The sequence below is a fragment of the Mobula birostris genome, chromosome 14, assembly GCF_030028105.1.
Source record: "Mobula birostris isolate sMobBir1 chromosome 14, sMobBir1.hap1, whole genome shotgun sequence".
Lineage (NCBI taxonomy): Eukaryota > Metazoa > Chordata > Chondrichthyes > Myliobatiformes > Myliobatidae > Mobula > Mobula birostris.
The window spans coordinates 36,145,316-36,169,770 of NC_092383.1; the positions used below are offsets into that span (position 1 = coordinate 36,145,316).

Here is a 24,455-nt window from a genome sequence, read left to right on the forward strand (position 1 = left end):
TAACCACAAAACTGCAAACAGGCTGGTTCAACCCCAGACTTTTGCCAGATGGAGCTGGTGGGGACTGATGGAGATGGCGTAAATGGAGAGAAAACGTAAAATGATTTATTTCTATTATTGGAGGTTTGAGAAGCAGCAAAATCTCTGGCACTGGCACCGGGGTCTGGCAATTTCTATCATATGGTCATGGAGAGTCACAGAGCAGCACTACTGCACAGAAACAAGCCTTTCAGCCATCTAGTCCATGCTGAACTGTTATTCTGACAGTCCCGTTGACCCACACCTGGACCATAGCCCTCCACGTCCCAATGTCCTTTTGCCGAGGTTTAGTGCCATGATTCAGTGCTAGTATTGTTCTGGTACTGAGGCTTACCATTAAACCTCAGGAAAAAGAGCTAGGCTGTTTGCATGTGTGGCTCCCCTTGTCACTAGATGGGAACAGGCCTTTCAGCCCACTGAATCGATGCCACCCATTTATACTAGCCCTAAGCAAAAAGTCAATCTGCTGGAGGAACTCGGCATCAAGCAGTGTCTGTGGGAGGAAAGGGATTGCTGATGTTTCCGATTGAAACCCTGCATTAGGGCTGAGAGTGGAGAGGGGAGATGGTCAGTACATAGAGGAGAGGGAGACTGAGGCTGAGGTGATTGGTAGATGAGGGAGGTTGAAAGATGATGGGCAGCTCGAGTCATACAGTGTTGTGATTGTAACAGAGGCAGGTGAATAACGGATAGAAGTAGATGAAGAGATGGTGCCAGATGAGGGACAGGAGGGTAAAAGTGGAGACAACTACTGGAGGGAGATCCTACACAAATCCCAGTATTTATTCTCTGCACATCTTTGATCAACTCCCCAAGAGATTCTACTACTCATCTTCACACCAGGAGCAATATACAAGGACCAGTTAACTTGCCAAGCAGCGCATCTTTGGGATGAAATTGATTGAAATGGAAACAGAATTTACGGAGTTTCCAACATAGAAAGGGCCTCCACGCTCTCAGTGGTGAGCTACAAATAATTTTGTGTCAAATAAATCAGTGCCAAATTCCTAGGGTGTTGGCATGAAGCTTTTTGGGGCATCTCTAGCCTTCCAACTCCATTCAGAACGGGCAGTAGGGTTATAAGATGGATTCTTGGAAATAATAGCCCCATACATATCAATAAAAAGTATGAAAACCAGAAATAAAGCAAAAAATGATGATTGGAAAGTTAATTGGTCCTTGTAGATTGCTGCTGGTGTGAAGGAATCATGAACAAGTCAGGCAGCATCCATGGAGGAAGAAAGAGTTAATCTTTTGACTTAATGACTTTTTGTCAGAAGTGGCTGGGGCAACTCATTAGCCAGACGTTGGTCAATAGAATTCATCAACTAGTGTTCAGCCAGTGTTGTTCAATAACTAGAATCCAGATGGAGCAATCCATAACATTATGACATTGTTAACATTAGGAATCCCATGTGTTCCACGTGAGACTCCTGTGTAAATCTCAAAAGAAGAGTAAAAATTTTGCCTCCTTATTCTGAGTTCCCCCATCAGGAGACCACTTCAATATTTAACACTTTAAACTCATCACCTCTAATGGCCACAAGCCCAGTTCTTCCGCAACCATGTCCCACGGACTCACCGGTGTCGCCGGTGTCCTTGTGGCACCATCCACACCAGTGCAATCAGGAAGCTCCTTTATGAATGGTCACTGAGTCCCTGGTTCATTGATGGTGCACCAGTGATGCAAGATGACTGATGTGGTGCCAAACTCGCATTAGTTAATTTTGGCACAATGACTTCTGTTTGCCTTGGGCTGCCAATTTCTTTAATATAGAGTAAGTGAAGATTGGAGTCATAGAAAACCACAGCAAAAAAAAAACAGATCCATCGGCCCATCTAGTCCATGCTGAACTATTATTCTGCTTAGTTCCATTTACCTGCACCTGGAACATAGCCCTCCATAACCCCTTCTATCCAGGTACTTATCCAAACTTCTCTGCTGAACACCACTAGTCACCACTTGCACTGGCAGATCGTTCCACACTCTCACCACACTCTGGGTGAAAAAGTTCCCCCTCATTTTCCCCTTAATCATTTCATCTTTCACCCTTAATCCACGACTTCTAGTTCTAGACTCACCAAAGCCCAGTGGAAAAAGCTTGCTTGTATTTACCCATCTATATAATTTTGTACAGCTCTATCAAGTATCCCCCTACTCTCCTACACTCCAGGGAGTGAAGTCCGAACCTATTCAATCTCTACATATAACTCAGGTCATCAAGACATGGCAATATGTTGTAAATTTTCTCCATACTCTTTCAATCTCATTGATATCTCTCCTGTAGGTACATGAACAGAAATTCACACAATACTCCGAATTAGGCCTCACAAATGCCTTTGTTTCAATCAAATGTCAGAGTCAATGCTGATGGCTCCTGAAAGCTTGTTTTCCATGTCCACTTCATACAAAACAATAGGGGCAGAACTAGGCCATTCGGCCCATCAGGTCTGCTTCTGCTATTTCATCATGGCTAGTTTATCATCACTCTCAATCCAATTCTTCTACTTTCTCCCCGTAACTACTGACACCCTGACTAATCAAGAACCTATCAACCTCTGCTTTAAATATACTCAATGATTTGGCCTTCACAGTTGTCTGTGGCAATGGATTCCACAGATTCACTACCGTCTGGTTAGAGAAATTCTTCCTCATCTCTGTTTTAGATGGACATTCCTCAATTCTGAGGCTGTGCCCTCTGGTTGTAGACTCCCCCATAGAGGAAACAGCCTCTCCACATCCACCCTTCCAATATTCAGTAGGTTTCAATGAGATCCGGATTTTTTTTCTAATCTCCGGTGAGTACAGGCCCAGATATATCAAACACATCTCAGATGTTAACTCTTTCATTCCTGGAATCATCCTCGTGCACTTTCTCTGGACCCTCTCCAATGCCAGCACATCTTTTCAAAGATAACAGACTCAAAACAGCTGACAACACTCCAAGTGCAGTCTTTCCAGTTCCTTATAAAGCCTCAGCATTACATCCTTGCTCTTATATTCTAGAACTCCAAATGAATGTAATCGCAACTACACTCACTTCTGTCCCTGACGCTCTTAAGTTTCCACCATTCTGCTGGTGTCTTCCGCAGTGAAGACTGACACAAAACACTTACTCAGTTCATCCACCATGTCTTTGTCCCCCAGTACTACATTTCTACCATCATTTTTCAGCGGTCTGATATGCACTCTTGCCTCTCGTTTACTCCTTATATACAGTATCTGAAAAAACATCTGGTATCCTCTTTTATATTATTGGCTAGCTTACTCACATATTTCATCTTTTCTCTCTTTATAGCTATTTTAGTTGCATTCTGTTGGTTTTTTAAAGCTTCCCAATCCTCTACCTTCCCACTATATTTTTGCTGCAGTATATGCCAGGGGTGGCCAACCTTTTACATTCCATGCATCAATTTTTTCACGCACGAGTTCAGATGCGCCATACAACTCTTGTACCCCCATTCAATTCTTGTAAAAATATGGTAATATAGACATATTTAGCATTTTTACATGATATATTGATTTAATATAAAAACAGGATAACATTACTTACCTTAATGAGACTTCTTTTAACAAATATATTTTGTCTTCTTTTGATTCCTTCCTTTTTCTTAATCACATATTCTTTCCATAACTCAGATCCAAGCACTAGCTTCAGTTTTTCTTCTATTTCAGTCTGATGTTGTGTTTTATAGTGTCTGTTAAGTTCATGTCTTCTATTATGTGAGAAAGTGTTTTCACAAACAATGCACAACAGTTTTCCTGATGGACCCGCTATAAATAAGAACTCATTTTCCCAATGTTAATTGAATTCACGCTTACTATCACTTTCCGCTTTTCTTTTGTTCATTTTCTTTTGCACTGTGATGAGTAGCTGAATGTAAAAACAAGGCTTAATTTTCAAAAAAGTACAAAACTGCAAATGTTCACAAAGGACAAACAAAGCACAACTCCATAGCGCACGAGTGTCAATTGTAAACTGGCTGGCAAAAACCTGCGACACACCGCTGGTGCAGATGCCTGGCGCCTCAGGATTAAACAAGTATCAAACGTGTATTGAACAGTCATGGAACGACTGCAGAACGAAAGTCCTTCCTTCCTAGTTTGACTCATTGAACATTTGTTTTTTAATTGAAAACAGATTAATGTGAAAGAAGATAACATTCACCAAAAGATGTGCACAAAATAATAAAATTGCTAAAAATAATTGTTAAGTTTTAGATTTATTCTCAATAAAACCCATTTCTAGCTCTAAGCTACTTGAATTCCTATGGATTTTTTTTTCTACAAATCGGTTTTTGGTTAATACTTTTTGCATGAGTAGGAATACTTTTTTATTATTATCACTGGGGTGCAATGCGCCACTTCTGGCACATGTGCCATGGGTTGGCCATCCCTGGTATATGCCCTCTCTTTTCCTTTTACACTGTCTTTGACTTCTCTTGTCAGCCACAGTTGCCTCTTCCTCCCGTTAGAATATTTCATCCTTGGTATGTATCTATCTTGCGCCTTCTAAATTGCCCCATTTAGATGGAGGCATAACGTAAAGAGTTTTACTCCTCATGTATATGAAGGATGTAAGTAATAAAGTCAATTCAATTCATACTCCACCTATTGCTGTTCTGCCATCATCCCTGTTTGTGTTCCCTTCCAATCAGCTTTGGCCAGCTCCTCTTTCGTGCCTCTGTAATTCCATTTCCTCCACTGTAATACTGATACATCTGAGTTTATCTTCTCCTTCTCCAGGGTGAATTCAATCATATTATGATCACTGTCTCCCCAAGGTTCCTTTACCTTAAGCTCCCCAATCGTCACAGGTAGAATGTGGAGACTGCACACAGACAGTACATAAGGTTACTGGAGTTGAGACTAGGTAACTGGAATTGTGAGGCAGCATGTTGTGATGTGAGTGAAGATTCAGAGATTAAAGCAAAATTGTTTTTGTATTGTGAATATGGTAAAAATAAGAATAAATTTCCCCAATGTAATGTAACATTTTTATGAACTGTCCAAGTCAATATCAGTGTGAACTCAACTATAATGGAAAACATAGACTAACCACAAGTTCCACTAAATTTATGATTTTTCTTCTGACACCTGTACACAAAAGAGGACTGAACAAGTACAATGGCACCCTGTGCAATAACATCTAACACCACCTCCAAGAGATCACTACTAGCAGATCTGCCTCGCCAGATTCAGGTTCTGAAGTCTGCTGCAGGTAGATCTCCTTGTGGCAACATCATGACCTAGTCTTTGCTCGGCTCCCCGTTCCTCCCATCTGTACCATCAGACGAGCAAGTTCCATGCCAGGTGTTCATCCTGACCACTCCAGCACTCTCCACTGACTCTCCTAGCGATCTGACAATTTGCCGTATTTATTGAGCTAACCAGCCAACTCCATGTTAGTGGTGGAGAGCCACTCATCTGTAACTTATGTGTCCTCGTTGGAAAGTCACGACTGTTGTGTGCATGAACTAATGTTCGTGGCCAATGTCAAATTTGCAGCCTAGTTTTAGGGGGCAGAGGTTTTTGGATATTTCAGTCGGTTAACATGTAAATCTATTCATTAATTTCAGGTTCCATTCCCCCCTGGTGTGGTGAATATCATCCCAGGGTATGGTCCCACTGCAGGGGCTGCTATAGCCTGCCACAAGGACATTGACAAAGTGGCGTTCACTGGTTCTACTGAGGTATGACATCCCAATACAATTCCGACAATGTGTTCAAACGTACCGACGCTGTTGTAACAAGAACATGCTGAAGGTGAAGGGAGATTCATTTTGTCGCAGTCGAATATACCTGTGGTGTGGACAGGATCAGGATCAGAGACACGTGTGGGCAGGTGATTTGCAAGGCAGGGTTAGCTGGTGGGAAAACCATGGCACAATTGGTCACACTTTGATGTTGGGTCATGCACCTGGCAACAGGTGGCCAGGCCTGGAGACAACACTGGATTTTCAGCTCAGCTTGTATGAAATTGTGTAACCAAGTACAAACTAAGGAGGTCTGCTCAAATTCTGCCTATCTCCATATCCTTTGTGACTCCTTGATAACCAACATGGTGAAAGTTGGTCCCATCCATAATGTGCTATACACCTGTTCGAATACATCACCAAAGCCAGCTTCTGTTAATTACAGCCATTCCCAGGCCTTCAGGAAGCCTCATAGTAATTTAAAAACACAAGGATACCCATGGATAAAACTTAAGTGAAAGTAACAGTCTAATAGCCTATAAGAACCTCAAAACCATTTAGGAGAAAGCAGCCACTTTGACTAGCAATCCATCCATGGCTCCTATACCCTAACTATCAAAGCACTGTGCTTCATTAGATTCCACAACATGCACTAGAATTACTTACCCTGGCTAGTCTAACAGCACCTCGCAAATCCATAATCTTTAATCACTGACAGGTGATATATAGGACCAAATCCATAATCTTGGTAACCACCAATAGGTACAATATATAGGACCAAATCCATAATCTTTAACCAACAACAGGTACAATATACTGTATTGGACCAAATCCATAATCTTTAACCACCAACAGGTACAATATACTGTATAGGAACAAATCCATAATCTTTAACCAACAACAGGTATATAGGAAAACCATCACCTGCAGGTTCCCCTCCAAGGCACCTGGCACATTAGCCTAAAAAAATGTCGTTAATGGAACTTCCTGCGACAGCATTTTTGGAGTAGTTTCACCACAAGGACAGTAGTTGTTCAAGAATGTGCCTCACCTTATCAAGAATGATCAGAGATGGGCACTAAATCCTGGCCAAGTCAGCAGTGCTCAGATCCATTACATAAATAAATAAAAATATAATTAAATGCATTACTAAATGACAATAAAAGAGGACTGCGTGTCCTCATACTCTAAAAAAAAATTACTCAGAAAAAATGATTGGTATATCTGAAAAACAAGAATTCAATTCTGCATAAGTTTTAAAACTAACTGTCAGTTATCTGGAATAAAAAAATTGCAGCAGTTATTATTCTTTAAAATCTGAAGTAACCATTGTTTTTCAGTGCAGAGTATATTTTTACATTGTGTGTTAAATGTATTGATTCAAAGGCTTTTTCCAGCAACTTACAAAAACTGTTCAAGTTGCATCTTGAACAGTAAATTCCCTCAGGAAACCCAGCCCAATTTTAACTGCAGGGAATTGCATCTGGATTGTATTTTAGCCTGAAACAGAATCCCTTGGCTCCAGCTTTGGGCTGAGATCCAAGGTTGTGGGTGTTGTCGTGTTCCTGGCGGTTGTGGTTAGTGAAGTAACAAATCACACGGGGAACCTGCAGGAAAAGAAGAGTAGGCAACCAGGTTCAACCAAGAACCAATGCTCTCCCAAGGATTCCAGACAGAACTTGGGGAACTAGGTCTAGCCTCCACATCATTCAGTGCAATGTAAGGAGAAGTACAATCCTAGGATGTAGTCCTGGAATAACGGGATAAACAATAGGAATTTTTCACTGCAAAACAATGTAGTAGTTAAAGGACATACAGAAAGAGTATATTATTTGTTGAGGTAATTTGGATGATGTTGTCAAAGTGTAGTGCTAATGAAAGAGAATTTCTGAAATAATACAGAAATCCCAGAGAAGGTGCTGTGTTTCTTGGAGTATACAGTGAAAATGTATTATTGAGGTAGCATACAGACCAGTGGTGTAATGTCATCTGTGCTGGGCTTCAAGCTGAATGATTCTGGGTTCAAATCTGGCTGGTTCCTTGCATGCTTTCCATCTGTGCGGTGTTAAGCGTTGAGCTACAACTTGTAAAAAAAAACAAAATGCCAAAGAAACTGTAAGGTCACCGCCCGAGGCAGCATGAGGCATGGAGAGGAACAACATGGGAGTTGCATTATGTACAATGAAAATATATTATCTGGATAGTCATCGGGCGAGAGAGATGGAAAGAGGAAAAATCTTATTCAGTAGGTATTGGAATTGCTGGGATGTACAGTGAGCATGTGTTACTGGGAGACACTGCTGACATTAATAGGTTTTACATGTATATTGTGGCGACACAAGCATAAATGGAATCAGCAGTGGAGTGGAAATATGTGTTGGGATAGAGCAGTGTAGTTGGTGAAGGTACAGTGGAAGTATGTTGAGATACAATAGTGGATTTCAGGGAATACTCTATATTTACTGGAACGTATAGTAGGCATTCATTTTATTTTACCTTACTGAGATACGACAGAATAGGCCCTTCCAGCCTTTCGAGCCACACCGTCCACCATTCCCCCAGTTTAACCCCAGCCTAATCACGGGACAATTTACAATGACCAATTAACCTACCAACCGGACTTGTCTTTGGACTGTGAGAGGAAATCAGAGCACGCAGAGGAAACCCACGTGGTCACGGGAAGAACGTACAAACTCCTTACAGGCGGTGGTGGGAATTGGACCCGGGTTGCATGTATTGTGAAGTGTTGTGTTAACCACTATACCACCATTGGCATCTAAGTGGGATGTACAGTGAGAATATATTATTAGGGCATAGTATATCAAATTAGATTATGAGGATATTTAGTAGGGACCTATTATTAGGATAATACTCAGGTTAGTGAGGTATACAGTGAAAAACTTTTATTAGGAAATATTGTGTTGCCCTGTATAATGGATGTTATTGGCACAGTCTTTGTATAGTCAGTATGATATGATTGGGGTATTACTGGAGTTCTGGGATTGACAATGGCAAACGCAGTATTGGATCAGTACTAGGGTGTAAAATGAGAATATATTACCACCAAATTAAAGGTTATTGATTTTCAAATCTCAGAAGAGAGGATCCTATCTGAGTGAGAAGTGTTGTTTGTCCATGTATTTCCTCGGACCCACTTGTTTTCTTTCTTTCCTGTCCTGACAGGTGGGAAAGTCCATCATGGAAGCTGCCTCGAAAAGTAACCTAAAGAGGGTGACCCTGGAGCTTGGGGGCAAGAATCCCTTCATTGTCTTTGCAGATTCCGATCGTAAGAGAACATCTTTTTCTGTTTTCATGAATTTCACAAGTTGCCATTTCATAAAACAGCCCTCCTGCTAGAATCCAACTGCGTTCCGTTCAACGAAAACTAGAAGTGTTTTGTATCTTTGAACTTCTCAGTCTCAGATAACCGTCCGCAGCAGTTAAGCCTATTAATCTCTAAATACTGTTGAATTTTCTGATGGAATCACTTCTAGGTGATCAGCAAAGGAGACATAAAAATTGGAAAAGAGAGAAAACTGGTTGAACAATTGATTATACTTTGAATTTCCATCAGTTCAAACAAGATTTCACCTCCAGATACATATTCACGTCCACTTCCAGGATTTTGAAGAGACCATTCCCTTCATGACCACCTGCTCCACACCAGCCACTGCCCATCTTACGGTATTTCCCCGTGCAAAGGCAGGAAGTGAAACACCTGTCCTTCAACATCACCTCTTCCCCCTCACTAAATACTCTTTACACGGGAAGCAGTGATTCACTTGCACTTCTCCCAGTCTAACGTAACCCATTCAGTGTTCGCTACATGTCCGCCTCTGTGTTGGAGAAGCCAAGCCCAGAGTGGGTGATCCATTTATAGAACACTTGAATTTATAGCACAGAGATGTTTGTCAGCTTGCCACTTTTGTTCCCTGTTCTACAGCCACTCTGACCTTTCTGTCTGTGGCCTCCTGCACTGTCATAATGAGGAACAGAGTTTGAGGAATAGCAACTTATTTTCTGTCTGGGACATTGCTGTCTTCTGAACCGGGGGGAAATTTCTCACTTTTCTGTCTGTTTATGAACTGTCCTTCACTATTTTGGCTTAGTTTTCATTTTTTACTGTTCATATTTTCTGGCCTGCTGGACTTGCCTCAGTCTTGTTACTAACAGCATTAGAGAGAGAATATGATCCTAACCATAACCTAAAACTCTGGGTCTCACCCTACCAAAGGTATTCCCTTTGTTCTATCATTCCTTCCCCCTCCCCACCTTCTCTGCCACTGAAAACAAATTTGCTTTCTTCTCTCATCCTCAGTTTTGATGAAAAATCAATTATTTCTTTTTCTGCCGATGCCGGCTGATCTGCAGTTTCATTGCTTTTAAACCTAGTTGAATGGCCCCAACATACCCACGATGTATCAGGAAACATCTTGGGAACATTTCCTGATGAACACTCACTGTTGTGGCACAAAGCAAGTGGCACAGACCCGGAACCCTGCCCACAATGACTGACCAAGGCCCACTACGCTGCTCAGACCAAGAGTCTTGGCCCCAATACCATCACCCAGTACGGAGGTTCTACTGAAGGGTGTACGGTCCAGGATCACTGCCAGAGCTCTGCCGCCGTTTCTGCACATCACTGGGGGTGGAGTGAAGAGGAAGGTGCTGGGATGCAGCTTTGTCTCTTTAAGAGAAGCTAGAAATGCTTAAAGATTTTGTTTCCTCCTCAGTGAGCCTGGCTGTCGACTGCGCCTCACAGGGGGCCTTCTTTAACCAAGGCCAGTGCTGCACTGCCGCTGCTCGAATATTCGTGGAGGAGAAGGTGTACGAGGAGTTTGTGCGTCGCAGTGTGGAAAGAGTCAAAAGGCGAGTGGTGGGCAACCCTTTCGATCCAAAAACAGAACAAGGACCTCAGGTGAGAGGAAGCTGCCAGGGCCTAGGATCACATTCCCACTGATCTCTGGAGAAAGAAATCCCAGTTGAATTTTTAGCTTTGTTTTATGTACGTGACGGGTGACCTTTAGTTTTGCTCTTTGCCTCCTTTGCCTCATTTAGAAATTTCTTTCCCTCCGTCTAATTTAGCAAAATCATTCAGAAATTGGGGCTCCTAGTAGATCTCTGCAGAGCTTCCTCTATTCAAATGAAAAGCCCAGCTGTTTCATCCTTCCCCAACAGTTATGACTTCACATTTTAGCCTTGTCTCTACCTCTTTATCCATTTGTTAATATAGCAAGCAGGGCTGCACATGGTCTAAGTCAGATTCAATGCCACGTTTATTAAAAAACTTTTACTCGCAGCAGTTTTCCTACTAGAAAAACATAGTTCTTGGGTTGCTTTTATTGCTTTCAAAATCTGCATAAGTCATCTGTATCTGGGATCCTTTCACTTTACTGCCCCATTTTCCTAATGTAATTCTTTAATTTGTTTGCCAATTAAATGTCCATTTCAAATGTATTAATGTGCAGCAGTCCTTCTACTTATGGACACTCTCCTCGCACATTTTTATTATACAGTCGTCGATTCTATGGAGCAACTGAACTCAATCTACAAACTGGTTTTCATTGCATCAAACAATGTATCACTTTACAAACAAATGAATACAGTGTTACTAAATTATGCATTTCACCTGTTTGTTTTGCAATACAAAGTTTTCCTTTACAAGATGTACTGGGGAATACCTATAATTTGCTACGATTCACCTCAGGGCTGATTCTCCCCAACCTGACCTCACTGCCATATCCGAATTTGGTGTCACCCTCAAATTTATATGTAGTGCTTTTGATTTCAAAGTCTGCCTCACTAATGAGGATTGTGAACAACAGTAGACCCTTGTGAAATACCACTTTACATAGGATTGCTTTGGGTATATGTAGGGTAGGCCCAGAAGAACGTTAGTCAGCCTAATCACTCCATGTCCATGCTGAAAATCTACTTGAATATTCTCCAATATTTCCTCAGTTAAATCTATCTGCGAGATCCTCTGTTCCTATCTCCCTTGTGTTTGTTCAGCTCCCCTTTAATGTGTCAACACTGTTCACAATCATCACACTGTGTGTTACTGTGTTCATATTCTCCCTGTTCCTGCACAAGGAAGTTCCTTTTGGTTTCCTGGACAGCTATGTTGACAGCCTCTTCCCCACAGTATGAACATTTTCTCAGTGTCCATGCCATCAAAATCCTTCATAATTTTCAAGCTATCAATCAGGTTACCTGTCTGCCCTACCACTCGCACTTTCTATGTGGACTGTTACCACCACCTTCTTGCTTCCATAATGTAGCTAACTGTGCTGAGCCCCACTTGCCTATTATCTGCACATTTTATTATATGTGCAGCTCTCTATGTGACTGGCACTAGATACTCCATCACTGGTTCTTGTGGGACAGCACTCTTCCACTGAGGATAGCTGTTCTTCAATCCCACTCTCTTTACTGAATAGAAAACCCTCCAGAGCCTTAGAATCCTATGTAGTCATAGAACACCACCGCACAGAAACAGGGCCTTCAGCCCATCTAGTCTGTGCCAGCCCGATCTTCTACCTAGTCCCGATGACCTTGGTCCAGACCATAGCCCTCTATACCTCTCCCATCCACGTAGCTATCAAAAGTTGTCTCAAATGTTACAGCTGAACTCACACCTACCACTTCCACTGGTAGCTCATCGCACACTCCCATGACTGCTGAGTGAAGATGTTTCCTCTCACATGTGGGCACCAAGGGAGCATAGTGACACTTACAGCTTGGGGCATTCAAGTCCTGCACTGCCTGAAAGGAGTTTGTACGTTCTTCCCGTGATTGTGTCGGTTTCCTCTGGGTGCTCTGGTTTCTACCCACAGTCCAAAGACTAATTAGTAGGTTAATTGGTCATTGTAAATTGTGCTGCGTACAGGCGTATATACGAGGGGTAATTGATAAATTCGTGGCCTAAGGTAGAAGGAGTCAATTTTAGAAAACCTAGCACATTTATTTTTCCTACATTTACACACTTAGTCCAGCGGTCGTGGAGCATACGGATCCCTTCTTTGTAGAAGTCGGCGTCTTGGACCTCCAGAAGTGGTCCACAGCAGGGGTGATTGATAAGTTTGTGGCCTAAGGTAGAAGGAGATGAGCTATTAACTTCAAATTTTCTGCATTTTCACTCAAAGAGTTGAACTGCACATGCATGTAACGAGAGCTGTATAACTCTTCTCCTTCTACCGTAGGCCACGAACTTATCAATCACCCCTGCTGTGGACCGCTTCTACAAAGAAGGGATCCGTATGCTCCACGACCGCTGGACTAAGTGTGTACATGTTGGAGGGGACTATGTTGAAAAATAAATGTGCTAGGTTTTCTAAAATTGACTCCTTCTACCTTAGGCCACAAACTTATCAATCACCCCTCATATATCTATATACTCATTCCCCTTCAATATTTCCTCTTTCACCCTAAGCTTATGACCTGTAGTTTGAGTCTCAGCTAACCTGGGGAATTAAACCCTGCCAGTATTCATCTTATCTCTACCCCACTTAATTTTGTCATTAATTGGCACTTAGAGTTTGCACTGTACATGAGCTACCAGAGGAGAAGCAGGTACAGTAAGGTGGGGGAGAAGGAAGGATCTGGAAATTGAGAGGCTGTAGTGAAGACTAGAAGCAGAGTGGGATGGTGTAAATGCTCGGGGACAGTGGTCATGTTGCAGAGAGCAAGGGTGAGCTTCTATCTCAAAAAAAATCTTTGTTTGAATTTCAAAATTGGTTTGGATTAAGTAAGAGTTATCAGGTTGGAATGGTGAAGAATTCAGACAGGACAGGGGTAGGTTAGCTGAGGCAGAGAGGGTGAATTTGCCATGTAAATTAGGAATAGACCTTTAAAATTTCTCACTATGAGATATTATCTGAACTTCATATTCTCTCTCCACCTGGGAACTTCAGGAACATCACCTTCACTTACTGAGGTCTGTCAATTTGCTAGGATGTTCAACAGTCAATTATCCCAGTTTATACCATTGCCCAAGGTCAAGATGATGGCTTGCGTAGTGTTGGCATGCGTGTTTCATCAACCAATTTGCCAATTGTCTATGCCACTTTTATGTAGATGAGATGTAACATATAAAACTTCCATAATCATATTGCATGAATACAATACCTTAAAGCAGGGGTGTCAAACTCATTTTAGGTCACGGGCCAGATTGGTCAAAATGCAACTTCATGCGGACCGGACAGTTGTGCGCGTGTGATCCCACAGCTTTCGTTGCCTTTGTTTTTTCAACCTGCTCTCATGTGTCTCAGTCTCTGTTTCACTTTACGAATTTTGTTTCCTTTGAAGAAGATTGCCTAGCAAGCATTATCTTTATGATTGATATTAACTCACAGTCATAGACTACAAGAAAGTTGTGATGAGAGAGAGAAAAAACGCTGCTATTTGGCTAAAATTGTTTTGGGAGCCATACCCTTTCCGCTAATAGACCATTTGAAATCAAACATTAGCAGACACAAATGTGAAACAAATTGTAAATGTAGGCTACACAACTGCACCTAATTTTTATTAGCCTGCTTCTAGCAATCAAGTTCAGACAATGAACACAGTTAGCCTCTAATTTTTATTGAAGTGATCACATTTACAATAATAGAATAGTCAGAAAATGAATGAATCACAATATTATGACACTCAATATTTCGTAATGCATTTTGCTTACATGTCGCAGTGCATCGAACAGTGTCACTCATTTTTCACTTGCTGCTTCCAGACATCTGACATCTCTTGGCTTTAACCAGCCTGTCAACATCAGGGACCAGTTTCTGGGCAGTTGTGATTTTCATAATGTCATTTAGATGTCTGTGTGTCAGCTGTGAGTGCAGTTTGGATTTGTTAATGTTCATTATGGAGAATGCCTGCTCACAGAGATATGTTGTCCCGAACATGCAAAGGATCTTTGAGGCAAAGTCTGTCATCTTGGGGTGTATCGGTCCCAGGTATTGATAGAATGAGTCCAGACCCAGTGTCTCAAATTTATATTTCAAAGCCGAGTTACACTGAATTTCAATTAGTTCCATTTGGAGTTCCTCTGGCACATCTGATGCTGCGTCGACGGGAAACGGCGAGCGAAATAGAATTCCTTCTCGAGCTGAGTGAAGACTTGGAAATGATTCTGAAACTCACTCTTCAGCCGTGATATTTTGTCCTTGTACCTGTCCATATTGTCATTATTCCCATGAGCAACACGCACAGACTGCAAAGAGGGGAAATGAGCTGGGTTGCTCCGGGATAGTTGCATCTCCCACAGGCCTAATTTAATTTGAAGGGCACGAATACTGTCGTAGTATTCTGTAACAAGTTTGTTGCGGCCTTGCATGTTAACATTAAGCACATTTAAGTGCTCTGTTATATCGACCAAAAATGCAAGATCATGAAGCCAGTCTGGGTCATTTAACTCTGCCACTGGCTTCCCTTTCTCGTTCATGAATAGCCCAATTTCCGCACATAATTGAAAAAAACGTTTGAGCACAACCCCAATGCTCAACCAGCGGACTTCAGTGTGGTAGGGTAGGCCGTGTCCAATATTACTGTTGGACAAAAGAGTGTCAAATTGCCGATGGTTGAGTCCCTTGGCTCTGATAAAATTAACCGTTTTGATTCAAAATTAACCATTTCCGGATTCTCTGTCTGAACTTTCTCTCTGAGTTTCACAACAACACCTGCCTTTTTCCCAACCATGGAGGTGCTCCGTCTGTTGCCACGCTAACAGCGTGACTCCAGTCAGTCCCTAGTCTGTCCAAGGCCTCGACGAGGCTGGAGAAAACGTTGTTCACCATTGTGGTGTTTGTCATGGGCACCATCTCCACAAACTCCTCGGTGACGGTCAAAGATGCATCAACACCACGAATAAATATTCCCAATTGAGCTACACCAGTCACGTCGGTGCTCTCATCAATTGCAATAGAGAAGGCAATAAATGAGTTGACTGTTCAAATCTCCTGCAAGGTCCCCGATTCTCTCTGCCACAATATCTCTTGACAAGCTGACATTACCAAAAGCCTGTCTCTTCTCAGGGCACACCAGCTCAGCCGCCGTCAGCATGCGTGCTTTGATGAATTCCCCCTCTGAGTATGGCTTCGACGCAGCAGCTATTTTGTTGGCAATAATATAGCTGGCCTTGACAGCTCCATCATGAGTCTCTCGACTTTTCTTGGAAAGCATTTGAACCACAGCAGCAAACCGTCTCAGCCTTGCTACAGGTGTTACTTACCCGAGTACTCCGTGTGTTTATACTGTGTCTGACGACGGAAGTGGGGCCCTGGTGGTCTTCAGTGCAGGGTGCTAGGTGCTTACACACAGCGGGTGGTTAACTGCCACCTATTGTTTTCTAAGTACACACAACAAGCTGGCGGCGCAGCCGGCAGCACAGACAGCGGTGGGAGAGAGAGCGGCTGCCCTACAGATACATAATAAATGGTCGTGAATACATTTTTTCCCCCCAGATCATCCCGTGGGCCAGATTGGACCCCTTCGCGGGCCGGTAGTTTGACACCCCTGCCTTAAAGGGTTACTGAAACAAGAGAAGATTTTGAATTCTCGTGTACTTTAGAAGGAATAAATTAAACCATTCCTTGTAAGATTCAAGGAAGAATTTCAGAGAGGGCAGGGAAGGAGTTAAGGAGTATTTATCTGATTCCTTAAATAAGGTAATGTAGTATAAATGAGTTTCTGGCGTCTCCTGAAATAATTGCACATAAACTGAATGGATTCCATGGTTAAATCACTTTGTCAAGTTACTGGTACAGTAACACATCACCACACCCTTAAGGAGACCGGTTGTGAAAGGTTTCGTAGTACCATCCATGAAACTCAGTAGGGGACTGGGAATGAAATCATGTCTTAAGATGGGGCAGCCTTAAGCTAGAGTCTGCTGCCGACAATAAGATGCAATTGTGTGCTCAGATTCGAATATTATAACAATAACATGCGATTTCGCAAGGATTGCATGTGTTTGAGGAAAGCCTAGATGCATGCATAATCCCTGTAGAGGGAGCTTCTTTGATGCATGGCTCCCGAAATCGAGCAGCCACAACAGATCGGGCTTTCAGCCACTTAAGCCCTCTAGTTCACTTATGTGCAGAGTGATGATAAGATGATGCCTGAGGGAACCAGGACCTGTTCTACCACATTAGACTATCAATGTGCGAACAGAAGATACGTCCCTCTCTTGACTATTGGTTTTTCAGACAGGTTTAACTAAATATAGCATCCATGGTACTGGTTAAACCCTACCATCAGGGCCTGCAGTCAATAATCATCACCATTTCTCTCCATCCATGTAGATCGACCAAGACCAGCTTAACAAAATTCTGGAGCTTATCGAGAGTGGCAAGAAAGAGGGAGCCAGACTGGAATCTGGCGGCTGTGCCTTTGGTGATGAGGGCCACTACATTCAGCCCACGGTCTTCTCAGAAGTGACAGATACCATGCGTATCGCAAAGGAGGAGGTACTCTCACAAGCCAAAGCATTGAATGAAAATGTTGTTTAGCACCTCATAGACGTCACCAATGTCTTTCATGTGATCCAGATCTTTGGACCAGTCCAAGTAATAATGAAGTTTAAAAGCACAGAGGAAGTGATTAGAAGAGCCAACAGCAGTGAATTTGGGCTGACGGCGGGAGTGTTCACCAGGAATATTGACAGGGCAATGGCAGTGGCTTCTGCACTTCAATCTGGAACTGTCTGGTAAATATCAAATTAAGCAATTTTACCTAGAATTACCATTTCAGTTTCATAACTATTTCCCCCTGAGGTGTTTCCAACAACAGAGGCTGCAGTATGTTTAGAGCGGGGAGCTGCAGATTCATTATTTGTCAAAAGGAAGAGGTTGGAGAAGAACATCAGAGATGAAAGTGAAATTGAATTTGGAATTGGAATTGCTTTATTATTCTCACATGTACCAAGATACAGTGAAAAGCTCATCTCGTGTTCTGTTCATACAGATCGGATCATTACTCAGTGCATTGGGGTAGAATAAGATACAGGGATAACAATGCAGAATAAAGAATGAGGGAAGGGCAATGTAGGTAAACAACAAAGGGCAAATTCATAATGGGGTAGATTCAAAGATCAAGAGCCCAGCTTACCGTAATAGGGAACCCTTCAATAGTCTCATTACAGCAGGGAGAAGCTGTGCTCAGCATCATGGTACGTGCTTTTGTATTTCAGGTTTTAAGGTCAATGACACAAAATCCAGAGGGAAGATGAGAATTGCATGAGAAATGCACTGTTTGAACCATTTATGTAATCATAGCAATCATAAATTACCTGAAGAAAATTAGACAATTTCCTACAATGGAGAAAAAAATTGAAAGGTTTAGGGTCCTGACAGGCAGCTGGGATAAATTATAGTATCCCTCTGCTAAGAGTCTGATGATTGCACCGATCCTCTCTTGCTTACCCTTCTTAAACAGTCCCCTGGGATCCAGAATGGTTTGCTTCCCCTCCAATCTGCAAGTCCTGAGCGGTTGTGGAGAACAATGAGAGACTGACAGACTCTACCACGGATGGCAAGGTGTGTGTTGGAGTAACTGGGCAGGTGATTACTGATGCAAAGACTCAACGTTCCGAGTGCATCCCCATAGTGACTTTCTCCAGTCTGACCGGTCACAGGACTGAGATTCCCACCAGTCCGTGGGAACGTTGTTCTTCTTCAAAGAAGCTTCAGCGCATCCTTGAATACTTTCCTTTGAGGTTAGAGGAATAACACCTCATGTTCTACCTGGGTAGTCTACAAGCTGACCACATGAAATTTCAATTATTAAATTTCAGGTAACCTCTGTCCCTTTCCTCTCTCTTCCAGGTTACTCACTTCCACCTACACCCACACAGACCCTGCTACTGTTTCTTTCCCCTTCTCCACTTACACCATCTGCCCATCATTCACCTACTCCTCCCACTGGCTCCTCACCCTATTCCCATCCGCCCTTCCCAGTTTTCTTATTTGTTTTCATGGTTCACCTTACTCTCCTACCAGATTCCATTATCTGGAGTCCTTTGTTGCCTCCACCTATCACCACCAGTGCCTCTATCACTCTAACTCCTCCATCTCCTCTTCATCTGGATCCACCTATCATTTGCCAACTCTTGCTTCACACCCCACTTCTCCACACCGTTTTATACTTGCTATCTCCCTCTAATTTTTGACTGTCCATTTCTCTCTATAGATGCTGCAGATCCCACCGAGTTCCTCCAGCAGTTTGCTTCTTTTTTTCCTCTCCAGAATCCAGAACCTGCAGTCTCTCATGTTTCATGTGTTCAGCTGGTAAACTTTGCATGTCTGTTTTGGGAGTCTGATGTTGGGCGTGTGAACTACATGGTCTGTACGATGTCGAGTGTAACAGGGCATCAGTACTGGGAATGTCATTCTGAAGATCACTGAAGATCATTCATGTATCTTGCCAATGGAAATTATGGCACAACATTGGCTAGACCACAGTTGCAGCAATGCTTACAGTTTTGGTTGTCACATTACAGGAAGGATGTGATTGTGCTGCAAAGATTCACCAGGATGTTGCCAGGAATGGTGTGTTTCAGTTTTGAGGAGACACTGGAGAGACTTGGAGAAAAGGATGCCAAGGTGGAACCTAATAGAAGTATATATAAGTATGGGAAGTTAGATAGATTAGATAGCAGGAAACTTTTCCTAAAGCCGTGGTGACAAAAGTTAGGGAGAATGCATTTAGGGTGGAGAATAAGAGGTTTAGAGAGGATCTGAGGAGAAATTTTTCAGTCAGAGGGTGGTTGGAATCTGCAACACAGTTCCAAGGAATTAACAGAGGCAGGGACTCGCAACATGGAAAAAGTATCTCAACAAGAACTTCAATACCAAGGCATAGAAGGCTATGGACCAAATGCTGGCAAAGGGATACTTGACAGCATTAACAATGATGACCGGAGAGCTTCTTTCAGTGCTGTCTGACTGTAGATTTGGAGAAATCAGAGGAGACAGTGTTGGTGCATCTCTCCAGTGTCTGGAAGTGATTGTGGGATGGAGACAAGAAAGGTTGAAAGAGTGTTGAGACAATAGCGTGACCATACTTAACATTGGTTTGCAGAGCAATGGGTCTGTTGTGAACCATGAACCTTGTTGTCATGTGAACAAAGTCACTGGGGAGAAGCACCAGTAGATAGGAAGTAGTCTCTTTATTCAACAAAATGAGACACAGCAGGCATCATATTGACACTCCTTTTGGAGGAAGAGGCCTGCTCGACTCAACACTACAGGGCATTTTATGTAGTGATCAAAGGCCAATTCTGTATTTACGATGCATCCACAATGCTTCCTTTGAACTACATGCAAACATCACACCTCCCGCTTCACCTCCACACCACAGACATCTAAATGCATTTTAATTAGCATTGTTTGGTCTTCCCAGTAATTGTGATTCATGGCGTTTAGGAACCTATGGTTCAGAGTTGCATTTTAATTTTAATGTACAGTCCATATTCAGATTTGAAGATTGGTGGCTAAAGTTATTTGCCATATGTGCTAACCCCAAAACACCCTAAGAAACTTATCACAATCATGTTAGAAGGAGAAACATCAAAGGCAGGGATGGATGAAATCCACACAATGAAATGGAGAGCAGCTATTTGGTCATGGGGAGGAATTGAGGAGGACCCGAGTAATGACTTTCCCCGTGAGAGACAGCAAGCAGGTCCCCCATATTACAGCAGTCCGTTTTGTCTCCTTTCTTAAAGATAGTCACAGTACACACTGCTCCTGGCTGTACTCTGGTTTCTACTAAAATTCTAAAACATGGCAGTGAAGAACTTGAGTCACAAATCCACTATCTCATTGTCCATATCTGGGAAGGGAAGGGTGTACCAGAGAACCTCAGAAATCCATAATTGTGACTGTCATCTGACAGTGTAGTAAGGCACCAGGAGTGTCCAATTCAGGTTTCCGGAGTAAGATTTGAACCTGTGTTCTTCCATCTCAGAGGTGAGTAGCTAGACCATTGTTAACACATTGCTCCAACTTCACAATCTTTACCTAACCGTAAAATTGTTGCAGAACTATTTGAATATATCTAGTTTTAGTTTATGCCTTTGTCCTCTATAAGGAAAAGTCACAACAAATTTTATGACAAATGTCAGTGATACTAAATCCAATTCTGATTTCTGAGTCCTGCCCAAACTCTAGGAGTCAAATGATCTGCCCATGATAGATAAAACACAGTAAAGCATTAACCACCAGCCTGGTGTGATCATTGTAAGTGAATTTGCTGGTCTTTGCCAGCTGAGGTCTGAGCAATGACTTTGAGCATCCTTACAGGTGATGGCATGACACAGCAGAATGAGAAGATGCCTGGTGTACACTGGCCATTTGTCTAGGACTGAGAGATGCAATGGTTTAATGTGACTTTTATTTTCTCTTACAGGGTTAACTGTTATAATGCCCTTCATGCTCAGGCACCTTTTGGAGGCTTCAAAATGTCTGGAAATGGAAGAGAAATGTAAGAACATAACACGTTATGTATTTGTTTGAATTGCAGTTCTGTGGTTGTCAGTTGTTCCCAGTGTTAGGGTGTGCTGAATATGCTGAAATTCTTCTCTCACTATAGACATCTGGGGGCAGATACCCCTCTTCCTTTCTGTTACTCTTCTCTTTGGATTTTGGTCTTTGAATGAGCCTTTTTGTTCTCAAACAAAATAACAGTAGCCATGCACTTTACCTGAGTGTAGAACTCCTGTGCCGGTAAGGCAGGGGTTCCCAACCTGGTGTCCATGGCTAAGGAAGGTTGGGAACCCCTGGTGTAAGGGAAAGAGCAGGTATCCTAATGGAACAGGAGTATAGTGTCCTAAAACATGATGAGTTGGTGGTGGTTGGCAACCGTCTGTCTCAAAGGACAATGGGTGATGACAATCATCACCTCAAGCCTGGGCAGAAGGTATGGAGATCCTGAGATGCCCAGTCATCAAGATCCCCCTCTCGGCCTCACCTGAGTAGTCCAAAGGGAAATGAAGCAGTATGTTTGACACCAGCTAGGCCACGGGAGCTGCTGGAAGGATGTTCAGCCACGTCCAGCTGCCTTTGGGGCTCCACTCCGGATTTGCTGTCTGGGTTTACTCCCGTAGCCTTTGTCTCTTGGGTCCGATGAGTTGGTACATTCACAGATTAGACTGCTGGAACAGGTGAGATCCCCACCTCTCAGAATGAAAGGAAAGCCATTAATGAAGCAGCTGAAGATGGTTGAACCTAGGTAGTACCTGAGGATGGAGTGATTGATTATTTATTTATTTACTTACTGGCTTATTTATGTATCTATCTATTGATTGAGATACAGTGCAGAATAGGCCTTCCTGGCACTTCAAGCTGCACTGGCCAGCAATCCCCAATTTAACCCTAGCCTAATCACGGGATAATTTACAAAGAACAATTAACCTACCAACCGGTAGGTCCTTGATCTGTGGGAGGAAACCGGAGCACCCGGAGGAAACCCACGTGGTCACAGGGAGTACGTACAAACTCCTACTGCGATGAGGTCCTGGACTGGATGATGGATTCCCAGAAACCACAGCCATCTTCCCTTATGTGATGTGTTTGACTCCACAATTGGAGAGCTTTCCCTTTGAGACTCCCGGGTTATCTTAGTACCACATCTACTTGAATGCTGCCTTAATGTCACAGGTAGTCACTCCAGTTCCACATCTGGATAAAGACTGCGGAAACTCAAACTTGCATTGGTGAGCAGGTTATTGTGAGACAGTGCCAGATAAAAACAAAACTTTGCCTTTCACTTTGCAGGTTATTATGGGAATTTTTACTTAGTGACACTCAGATGACTGGATCTGGCCTGTTGTTTGTGAAGACAAAATAGTGGACTGCTTTCCACTTTGTCAGGCAGATGTTGGTGTTGCAACTGTACAGGAGCAGCCTGGTTAGAAACACAGCTGGTTCTGGAGTGTGTGGGTTTTCAGTCCCATAATTGTAACCGGTACTGACAGCCATTTCCTGATATCACATTAAGTGAATCAAATTGGCTGGAGACATTCTCCTGTAACATGGAGAGCTCGGAAGAGACTGAGGTATGGCCATCTGTTTAGCACTATCTGGAAGCATTTTCCTTACCGTTCCCTGCCGTGGCCCATGATCGCTGAGCAGGGGGATGGTCCACCCATTACGGGTTTAATTTTCCACCACTCTTCATGAATAGACAAGGCAGAACTACACAGCCTCAGTACTAATTTACAGGTATCTGTGTATGCTGCACCTACAGTATGTACAGTAGTTCTGTGTTGCAGGTTCACCCGGATGGCATCTCACCACGAGGAGCATCAAGGCTGCCCCCCGTCATACCCTTCCACAACACTTCACAGTAAAGGTGGAATGAGGGACATTCTGGGACATGAACTCACATATTGTTGTGGATGAAGTCAAATACATTTATTGCTTGTGTAGGTCCATAGACCCACTTTGGCATTAAAATCATACCAGGCTCAGTCAACTCGGTCTGTGGTGATGCCACCTGGTCACTCTGAATGATAGACATTGAAGTTCCCAACTAGAGAGAATTCCATGTCCCTGCTCCTTTCAGTGCTTCTCCCAAGTTTCGTTCAACATGGTTCACCAGCTGAGGGAGACAGGAGGTGGTAATGAGGAGGCAGCTTGGGACCAAGTATCATGTAACAAGACTTCATGGGATTTGAAGTCAATGTTGAGAACTCGCTCTTACCTGTAAACTCCTGTTCTGACCCTCCGTTGGGTCTGCCCTGTTGGTGGAACGGGATGAGGCCAATGATTGTGATGGAGGTGGCTGGCATGCGATTGCAATTACAGGAACAGGTCGTAGACCCTGAAGACCATAAGATATAGGGGCAGTAGGCCTCTCGGCCCATTGAGTCTGCTCTGCCATTCAATCATGGGCTGATCCAATTCTTCCAGTTATCCCCAGTCCCCTGCTTTCACCCCATACCCTTTGATGCCCTGGCTAATCAAGAACCTATCTACCTCTGCCTTAAATACACCCAATGACTTGGCCTCCACAGCTGCTCGTGGCAACAAATTCCACAGATTTACCACCCTCAGACTAAAGTAATTTCTCCACATCTCAGTTCTAAAAGGACGTCCTTCAATCCTGAAGTCATGCCCTCTAGTCCTAGAATCCCCTACCATGGGAAATAACTTTGCCATGTCTAATCTGTTCAGGCCTTTTAACATTCGGAATGTTTCTATGAGATCCTCCCCCCCCATTCTCCTGAACTCCAGGGAATACAGCCCAATTAATCCATACAGGGCTCTAAAGATTGTTAGAAAACATATGCTGTGGAATTCTCTGCCCAATGAAGCAGTAGAGTCTACCTCAGTAAATATATTTTAAGACAAGGATGGATAAATTTTTGCATAGTGGGGGAATTAAGGGTTATGGTGAAAAGGCAGGTAGGCGGAGATGAGTCCATGGCCAGATCAGCCATGGTCTTATTGAATGGCAGAGCAGGCTCGATGGGCCAGATGGCCTACTCCTGCTTCTATTTCTTATGTTCTTATGCTTGTTGTGATGTATAACTTCCCAAGCTACCTACTGGTTGCAACTCTCCTTTGGCTTAAGCTGGGAGCCAGTGAAGTGGAATCAGTTGGTGGGTTCCCATAATAACGCACTTTGCAAAGTGTCCATTGGTTGACTCCCTATATGTAGTTCCTTCACTGCCAAGTATGGGCTGAAGTCCTTGGGGCTGAGGAACCTGTACCTTGTAT

General features: G+C 43.0%; 1 protein-coding gene across 1 annotated transcript in view; it reads left to right on the forward strand.

Annotated features, from left to right (window-relative positions):
• aldh1a3 (aldehyde dehydrogenase 1 family, member A3) overlaps positions 1–24,455 on the forward strand; it is a 124,917-nt gene that overhangs the window by 90,745 nt on the left and 9,717 nt on the right. The window contains exons 7-12 of the mRNA XM_072277726.1: positions 5,620–5,733; positions 8,920–9,022; positions 10,470–10,654; positions 17,037–17,201; positions 17,283–17,440; positions 21,142–21,216. Coding sequence (XP_072133827.1) covers positions 5,620–5,733; positions 8,920–9,022; positions 10,470–10,654; positions 17,037–17,201; positions 17,283–17,440; positions 21,142–21,216 — 800 coding nt within the window. The remainder of the gene's footprint in view (positions 1–5,619; positions 5,734–8,919; positions 9,023–10,469; positions 10,655–17,036; positions 17,202–17,282; positions 17,441–21,141; positions 21,217–24,455) is intronic.